General features: G+C 45.0%; 1 protein-coding gene across 2 annotated transcripts in view; it reads left to right on the forward strand.

Annotated features, from left to right (window-relative positions):
• LOC140201052 (calpain-3-like) overlaps nucleotides 1-5,666 on the forward strand; it is a 163,222-nt gene extending 157,556 nt beyond the window's left edge. For both annotated transcript variants that reach the window (XM_072264667.1, XM_072264666.1), the window contains 2 exons: nucleotides 48-106; nucleotides 3,565-5,666. In XM_072264667.1, the coding sequence (XP_072120768.1) occupies nucleotides 48-106; nucleotides 3,565-3,591 (86 nt within the window). In that variant the 3' untranslated portion in view covers nucleotides 3,592-5,666. The remainder of the gene's footprint in view (nucleotides 1-47; nucleotides 107-3,564) is intronic.
• Nucleotides 5,667-9,088: the final 3,422 nt, after the last annotated feature.

Raw genomic sequence — 9,088 nt, forward strand, 5'->3', positions numbered from 1 at the left:
GTATGTGTACCTTTAAGTGTGGAAACTTTACTCTTTCTGTTCTGCAGGAGCTTTCCATGCATTTGATAAAGATGGAGATGGAATTATTAAACTGAACGTCCTAGAGGTAAGTGCATCTTGTGAGACAGCCACAGTTCCTCAGCAGGAAACCAAAGTCCCAAGTGGGCACTGAAAGGTGTAAATCACACTTGCCCAGATCTCTGCAACTCAGAGTCATGAAGTTGCACAACATAGAACAGGCCGTTCTGCCCGCTATACTAACCCCACTTGGAAGTCACCAAGATATACATTACAGAAGGAGGCCCTTCAGCTCAACTCACCCATGTCCTGTCAAGATTCTTTCCTGAGCTTGTTCCATTTGCCTGCATTTGGCTATAGCCCTATGATCTTTCCTATCCATGAACCTGTCCATTTATAATTCTACCCACACCTACCACTTCCTCTGGCAGCTTCCAAATGCTTACCATGCTCTGTGAAAACTTACCTCTCAGGTCCCCTTCAAATCTTTCCCCTCTTGCCAAAATACCTTTACTTTTTAGAAACATAGAAACATAGAAAACCTACAGCACAATACAGGCCCTTCAACCCACAAACCTGTGCCGAACATGTCCTTACCTTAGAACTAGCTAGGTTTACCCATAGCTCTCTATTTTTCTAAGCTCCACGTACCCATCCAGGAGTCTCTTAAAAGACCCTATTGTATCCGCCTCCATCACTGCCACCGGCAGCCCATTCCGTACACTCACCACTCTCTGCATAAAAAACTTACCCTGACGTCTCCTCTGTACCTACTTCCAAGCACCTTAAAACTGTGCCCTCTCGTGCTAGCCGTTTCAGCCCTGGGAAAAAGCCTCTGACTATCCACACGATCAATGCCTCTCATTATCTTGTACACCTCTATCAGGTCACCTCTCATCCTCCATCGCTCCAAGGAGAAAAGGCTAAGTTCACTCAACCTATTCTCATAAGGCATGCTCCCCAATCCAGGCAACATCCTTGTAAATCTCCTCTGCACCCTTTCTATGGTTTCCACATCCTTCCTGTAGTGAGGTGACCAGAATTGAGCACAGTACTCCAAGTGGGTCTGACCAGGGTCCTATATAGCTGCAACATTACTTCTCCACTCTTAAACTCAATCCCATGATTGATGAAGGCCAATACACCGTGTGCCTTCTTAACCACAGAGTCAACCTGCGTAGCAGCTTTGAGTGTCCTATGGACTCAGACCCCAAGATTCCTCTGATCCTCCACACTACCAGGAGTCTTACCTTTAATGCTATATTCTGCCATCATATTTCACCTACCAAAATGAACCACTTCACACTTATCTGGGTTGAACTCCATCTGCCACATCTCAGACCAGTTTTGCATCCTATCAGAGGCTGTAACCTCTGACAGCCCTCCACACTATCCACAACACCCCCAACCTTTGTATCATCAGCAAATTTACTAACCCATCCCTCCACTTCCTCATCCAGGTCATTTATAAAAATCACACAGAGTAGGGGTCCCACAACAGATCCCTGAGGCACACCACTGGTCACCGACCTCCAAGCAGAATAGGATCCGTCTACAACCACTCTTTGCCTTCTGTGAGCAAGCCAATTCTGGATCCACAAAGCAATGTCCCCTTGGATCCCATGCCTCCTTACTTTCTCAATAAGCCTTGCATGGGGTACCTTATCAAATGCCTTGCTGAAATCCATATACACTACATCTACCGCTCTACCTTCATCAATGTGTTTAGTCACATCCTCAAAAAATTCAATCAGGCTGGTAAGGCAAGACCTGCCTTTGACAAAGCCATGTTGACTATTCGTAATCATATTATATCTCTCCAAATGTTCTCAGGATCTTCTCCATCAACTTGCTAACCACTGAAGTAAGACTCACTGGTCTATAATTGCCTGGGCTATCCCTACTCCCTTTCCTGAATAACAACATCCGCAACCCTCCAATCCTCCGGAGCCTCTCCCATCCTCATTGATGATGCAAAGTTCATCGCCAGAGGCTCAGTAATCTCCTCCCTCACCTCCCACAGTAGCCTGGGGTACATCTCGTCCGGTCCCGGAGACTTATCCAACTTGATGCTTTCCAAAATCTCCAGCACATCCTCTTTCTTAATATCTACATGCCCAAGCTTTTCAGTCTGCTGCAAGTCATCCCTACAATCGCCAAGATCCTTTTCTGTAGTGAATACTGAAGCAAAGTATCCATTAAGTTCCTCTGAAGCAAAGTATTCATTAAGTACCTCCACCCCAGGACCATCCACCTTATTTATGCCCCTCATGATTTTATGAACTTCTACAAGGTCACCCCTCAGCCTCGCTGCCGGCATTCATTCCCCCTGTGCCCTGCTCATGGAAGTACTTGTCAAGTTGCTTTTACATATTGTTACCGTTTCTGCCTCTACTATTTTGTTCTGGCAGCTCATGTGTGGAACTGCAGTCTGGGTTCCAAATAGTGCCCAAGAACAGAGCCCTGTCATAACGTTATGTCGTGCAGGCTGCTGTGTGCAAGAATGAATTCCCCATCATGTCTCCTTCCCCAGGGCCTGCTCTCCTCCAGGATTCAGTTATCTCACCCAGATCAATGATTCAAGCGTAATGTTATTTTATATTACGTTTATGCATAAGCCCTTCATTTGAAAGGTGTATGAGCAGTCTCCAACCAGTTTAGGAGCTGTTTGTAAAGTGCTGTAATGTGTCCCTTCATGTCACAATCAAAGCAGACCTCAACGTGCTGTACTCTGAGATCTCCTATAATGATCATCATGTGGAGCTTCGAGTTTGTGACTGGTGCCACTTTGATCAGGAATAAGTTCCAATGAAATTTACTCTGATATAAAAAAATTAATGTACAACAGTGCCACATGATTCAACTTCTAAGCTAGAGTTGGACAGCACATTTTGAAACAGAGCCAAATCGAATTCATCATATACCTCTGGAATAAAGGTGGCATGTCCCTGCTTACAAGTTTGCCTTCTGTAGTCCTCTCACCTGAGATAGTTGACCTCTGGCTTGTTTTCCATCTGAGCAGATGGGTGGGGTGGTTTAGAGGGGCAACTCCATTGCTACCCTTTGTTAAAGCTGCTTTGATGGGCAGGAATGCAAATTAAATTATCATTGTTACTGCATCCCTCCATGATTGTGCCTTATCCGACACCAGTTCCGGGGCCAGGATTTTGGAGTGTGATGAGTTAGTTATAGAGACAGAATGAAAATTTTAGAAGAACAGTACCTGTTTTGGTCTTGGTTGGGCAGTGGGAAGTGGGAGGCGTAATGCAGAAATTCCCCTAGACCGAATCTGTCACTGTGATTCTTTGCCTTACTGACTGAGGCTTGATTGTTACAGTGCCTGAAATAATCATACTTGGCTTTACACACTCTGTATGCCTCAGAGTACTTCACAAATTGGGTTTTTTTAAAAATTGAAGTGCAGTGAACATTGGTCAGTGAAGGAAAAGCCTGAGATAATCATTTTCATTACTGTGTGCTAATTGTATGTTCTACTTCCCTTTCCATTGGCATGGATCTTCACAATCTACTCGAATTTTTCCACAGTGGCTGCAGCTCACCATATATGCTTAAGGCTCTCAGGATTCGCGGGCCTGGCTATTACCTCAACTCAACGTGCAAACCTCAATAGCACAATACAAAAAGCCAAGCTCTTCTGTGTTCAAGGCGATCAGGCGAAACACTGTTGGCAGTATGAAACTGCCAGATCAGCTCTTATTTCACTTTGTTTGCATGTGTGTGTGTGTGTTTTTGTGTGTATGTGTGTGTGAGAACCTTTGGAACTGGGAGTGCCTGAAACCAATTTAAAATGATGTTGCCTTTATTGATCTTGTAAGAGTTTTCCAATACACCCACTGTTCTATCCTCTCCTGGCCAGTGGGAGGGTATATTTGATATTAAGTAAAAGGTCCCCGATTCACTGTTTGGTTTGCAATGAGTAAATGGATCTCACAGCTCATTGAGTCACTAGAGTTGGTCTCAGCAACCCAGGTTCAAGGAGGGAAATTATCAGTCATAGCTTTCTTTAATCTAGGGATCCTTCTGGAGCAGGGCATGTTTAGAAAATAATGCAGGCCTATGATTAATGTTTCTGCTCTGCCATTCATTATTATAATCGCTATGGCGACAATTTAAGTGATTAGAGATCTTGGCATTTGAAACATACCCCTATATTGTCACTGCAGCCATCATTATAGAATGTTACTAGTTACAGGACTTCCCAGGCCACCAATGAATTCTGTTTACAGATGCCTGTAAGTCGATTTGTCCGTAAATTGGAAAATTCTCAAAAGCCACTCAAAGTGACAACTATACCATCATTGTATTGTATTGAACAGCATCAAGGGCACAGGGAAAAAGTCAATTACTAGAAGTTGTTAGAAAGAAGAAACTGATTCTGGCATTCGTAGGAACAAACACATGTACATGTGTTGGGCTTTTGAATTTCACAGTATTGTGGGAGCTCATTTGTATGTAGAGATGTCTATCATTCAGGCATTTGTAACCCAGGATTGGTCTGTATAAGAATTGATTCCAGGGGTATGATAAATAGCTCTTATACTGTCTATAAATTCCAAAATACATTATTTCTGTGTTATTTAATGATGGTTTGTTTCCTTGAGTTCTGTTTGTTCATATAAGCGCTTGATGTAACACATGCATTTCAGAAACTTCTTAGACCACTGAGAATTTGTATTAAAATGCTGTGATGTAATGTTGAGTAATGAGCAAGTGAAGCTGATAGTGTTCCCCTCTTCCTTCCCTCCGCAAGTACTGATCAAGACTTGATTTGCTCACGCCAAGCAGCGGCGTCGAGTCATTTAGCATGTAAAGTTTACTTGGGGGAGGCATCCCCTAAATCAAGTGCCAGCTTCCCTCATAATCTCTGAAGAGGGACTGGGCAATAATTTCCACCCACCCCCTACTTTCTCTGTCCCAGGGATGTTACTGTGCTATCCAGCCCAATACAGACAAGAAATTATGTAAAAACTCCTATGCTAGACTGCCCTCTGAACCACTGAATGGTTCAAGACGGAGATAGGCTTGAAGAAGGAATTGGAAATAATCCACAGAACCTGAAATTTGCAAGCAAAGCCAAGCAAGTTACAACATTTTGAAGCATCTGAATGAATGCTCGAATCGACAAGGCGCTGAAGACTACTGACCATGTGCTGGTAAATGGTATCAGTACAGATAGGTCCTTAATGGTTGGCACAGATGTGGTGGGGCTGAAGAGTTTGTTTCTGTGTCTTATAACTCTATTGGTTGATATAAGTGGTCGCCCTCCACCTGGGCAGATAATACAAATCACATTCAAATTCTTATCCATTATTTACCAAAACAAATTGATCTTAAATACAAACTAGAAGTTATTGCACACAATTGTTTTCAGGCCCTATGGGTCATCGAAGGCTCTGCAGTGTAACTCGAGTGCAAGCTGCTTGACCACCTGTCAAGTAACACTGCACAGCTCTAATGTTGCATCTGGGACTTTCAGTGAGGACTGTAACTTTTTTTCTCTCTGGTAACTATGCTGTCGACTAAGTCTGAGTTTGCTGGCAACAGATTATGAGAGGGAAATTCATCTTCCCTGGTCCAGGAAGACTGAGATTGATTGTGGAGATGCAACTGCAATAAAACAACTTGGAGATGGAACTAGTGTTTCTTTTTTTACTGAGACTCTGAAAGATCCCAAACCACTCCACTTCCTCAGAACCTACAATCTATGAAATGTGACCAGACTTAAAAATAACTCACTTGGTTGATCTGGGAAGGATGTCTTTCATCTACAACCTACTACCTTCATGCCTGTTGTACTTCTAAACTGTCTCACAATAGGGCCACAACTCAAAAGAAATAAAATTCCTTTCCTGCAATAATGGGGGGATGATCAATAGACGTCATACAAAAGCAATTGATAATTTATATCTCCTCCATAGATTTAACAATGGAGCGTATGCCAATACTGAATCATAACCACACAATCCTTTAGCAAGTATATAGTATGAGTTTCAGATCTCAAGTGAAACCACCACCTTTGCTGTCAGATCAAGGACAGGTACAGCAAGAGGAACTGGTTTCACAGGGGAGGGTACTAGGAAAACCACAAAATTATGCTTTCCTTCCAACTTCTCCACAAACTTTGACAGACTAAATTTGGCCAGAAGAGGAGCTGAGTTAATTCTAGTGGATTGAAACTCAGGGTCAAATTTGTGTTTATGGTGAATGGAAGTGGCATATGGACTAAGCTGGAAAGGGTAACAACACTTACAGAGAAATGAAGCAGTGTTAATATTCATACTACCCTGATTCACCTGATTAAGAATTGAGCAGGTCATTTATTTCTCTGCTGCCTCTGACTTGCCCTGTGTCATTTATGTCTTCTTGTCCATTGCCTCCCTAGCCTCATTCAGATTCACTGACAGAGGTTCCCAGCTGATCAGTTCTGTGGGTGGAATAAAACTGGATTAAAAGTAACAGAGTACAGCAGTTTTCTGAGCTTCACCCCAGTAGCTCTCTGTTTCAGTCCTGTCCCTCTTTCTCTCCAGCAGCATTTGCTTTAGGTTCCAGTACCTCTTTCAGTACATCACTCAGGTGAAGTCTTAAAATCCAATTTCCATTTACTCTCAGTTGGATGTAAAGATTCCCAGGATATTGGGAAGAAAGTGTGACGAGAATACACATAAAATTAAGATGTTTGCTGGCCTGGGTTAGCATCAGTGGCATCAGCAGTTGGTCTGCCACCTGTCCTCAGGGGGAAGGAGAGATAAGGAACATGAAGCAGCATGTGGAGGTGTTAATGAAGGAGCCATCAGTCTGGGTATTGTCTGGATCGGCTCCCCCTTTGAACCCTGAACTGTTTGAAGTGATGGACAGGCGATCTGGAGATGTGTAATGAAGGGACGGTAGAGAGAGCTGTCTGGAGCGGCTCCCCCTTTGAACCCTGAACTGTCTGAAGTGATGGACAGGCGATACCCCAGCAGGGGGATAAAAAGGGACAGGTTCGCTAAGGCGACTCACACACGACACCCGAGGTAACGAGACCCTGGAAGCGGTGCGTCTTCCACGGGTTGGTGGGAAGTACCGGACAACGCACAGGGTGGAGAGGTACGATCAGCGGGAACCCGGTGTGTGTCCGCCCTTGCTTGGGTGCCGAGTTCACAGCAGAGGATCGACCGCATCTGGAGGAGGGGTCACAGTCGGTGACCTCAGGTGACATCACCAAGGACCTGCCCAAAAGCTGCTTGTGAGCAATTATCGCCGGTCTGTGAGTGGAAGTCGTTTCTGAATGATCAGATTTCCCGTTCTCTCTCTCGCCCCATGTTGTCCATCGCCATGGCAACGATTACTACGAACTGCACTACGAAATTGGACGGAACTTTGTGTCACTTTGAAATTGGTCATTTATCCCTAGACAACGATAGAACGTGATTGATGCTGTTATCTTAATTCTGTGCACATGTGTGTTTATTATTGCTGAACTGTTACATTTATTATCCTTTCGATTACTGTGTTGCTTGTTTCTTTAATAAAACTTTCTTAGTTCTAGTAATCCAGACTCCAAGTGAGTGATCCATTTCTGCTGGTTTGGCAACCCAGTTACGGGGTACGTAACATAAGTGGAGTTCTCGTCCGGGATTTTGAACGCTAAATTTGGGACGGAGTAAATTGGTTGGGTTAAAATCCCCGAAAGAAAGAAAAGACAAACAGCAGAAATGGAGGCTGAGGAATTTATAAAGGCGCCGACCTTGGAGGCACTAGAGGATGCCAGGAAATCCGAATTGGTAGCTGTGGCCAAACGGTTGAAGCTTGCTAAGGTGAAGTCGACAATGAGGAGAGAGGAGATACACAGAGCTATTGTAGAGCACTATGTATCTAAGGGTGTATTTCCCCAAGGCGAGCTGGGGGTGGTGTCTATTGAAAAACCTGCTGGAGACGCGGTACAGGTGCAGCTTGAAAAACTGAGACTCGAGCACAAGTTCCGGGTACGACAGTTGGAGCGAGAAGAGAAGGAGAGAGAGGTAGAAAGACAAGAGAGAGAAAGACAGTTGGAGAGAGAGGAGAAAGAGAGGGACGGACAGTTGGAGAGAGAGGAGAAACAGAGGGAAAGGGAATTCGAATTGGAGAAGTTAAGGTTAAGGACAGAGCAGGGGCTCGTGCCGAACCAAGGTGGAGGGTTCCGGGCGACCCAGGAGGTTAGGCTGGTTCCTCCATTTGACGATACCGACGTGGATCGGTACTTTCTCCACTTCGAAAAAGTGGCTATAAGTCAGGACTGGCCGAGGGATAAGTGGGTTGTCTTACTTCAGAGTGTACTGAAAGGGAAAGCCCAAGAAGCTTACTCAGCTTTGTCCGCGGAAGATGCCCAGAGGTATAAGGTGGTGAAAGAGGCCATCCTCAGGATTTATGAGTTGGTCCCGGAGGCATACCGGCAGAGGTTCCGGAATGCGAGGAAGCAGTGGGACCGCACGTATTTGGAGTTTGCCCGTGAGATGCAGACATATTGTGAGCGTTGGTGCGCCTCGAAGGGGGTAAAGGGGGATTATGACAGACTGCTACAGCTGATCCTGATTGAGCAGTTTAAAGGTTGTGTCCCTGAGGGTATGAGACCCTACCTCGATGAGAAAGAGGCAGCCACGTTAGCCGCAACTGCTAAGTTAGCGGATGAGTATGCGTTGACGCATAAAATGAAGGTTGCCCTGAGTAAAGGCTACCAGAAGGGTAGTCAGGACGGCGGGGAGAGTCCGCCGGAAAAGTCAGAAAGTAAGCCGGGGACTAGTGAGAAGGATAAGGTAGACCGGGAGCAGTCTGGTAGGAAGTCTCCTGGGATCGTCTGTTATAATTGCGGGAAAGTCGGACACTTTGCGTCCAGGTGATTTGCCCCAAAGAAGGAGACGGGAAACGGAAAAACAGCGATTTTGAATGGCTGTATCGAGCTGTTAAGCGAACTGCTAGGGAAGGACAGGTCTGAAAAAGTTCAGGAAGGGCGCGAGAGGTTTATCTCGGCTGGATTGGTGTCAGTTAAGGAGGGGTTAAAACCAGTTCCAGTGCGGATCTGGAGAGACACGGG

Source organism: Mobula birostris, chromosome 1 (assembly GCF_030028105.1).
Source record: "Mobula birostris isolate sMobBir1 chromosome 1, sMobBir1.hap1, whole genome shotgun sequence".
Lineage (NCBI taxonomy): Eukaryota > Metazoa > Chordata > Chondrichthyes > Myliobatiformes > Myliobatidae > Mobula > Mobula birostris.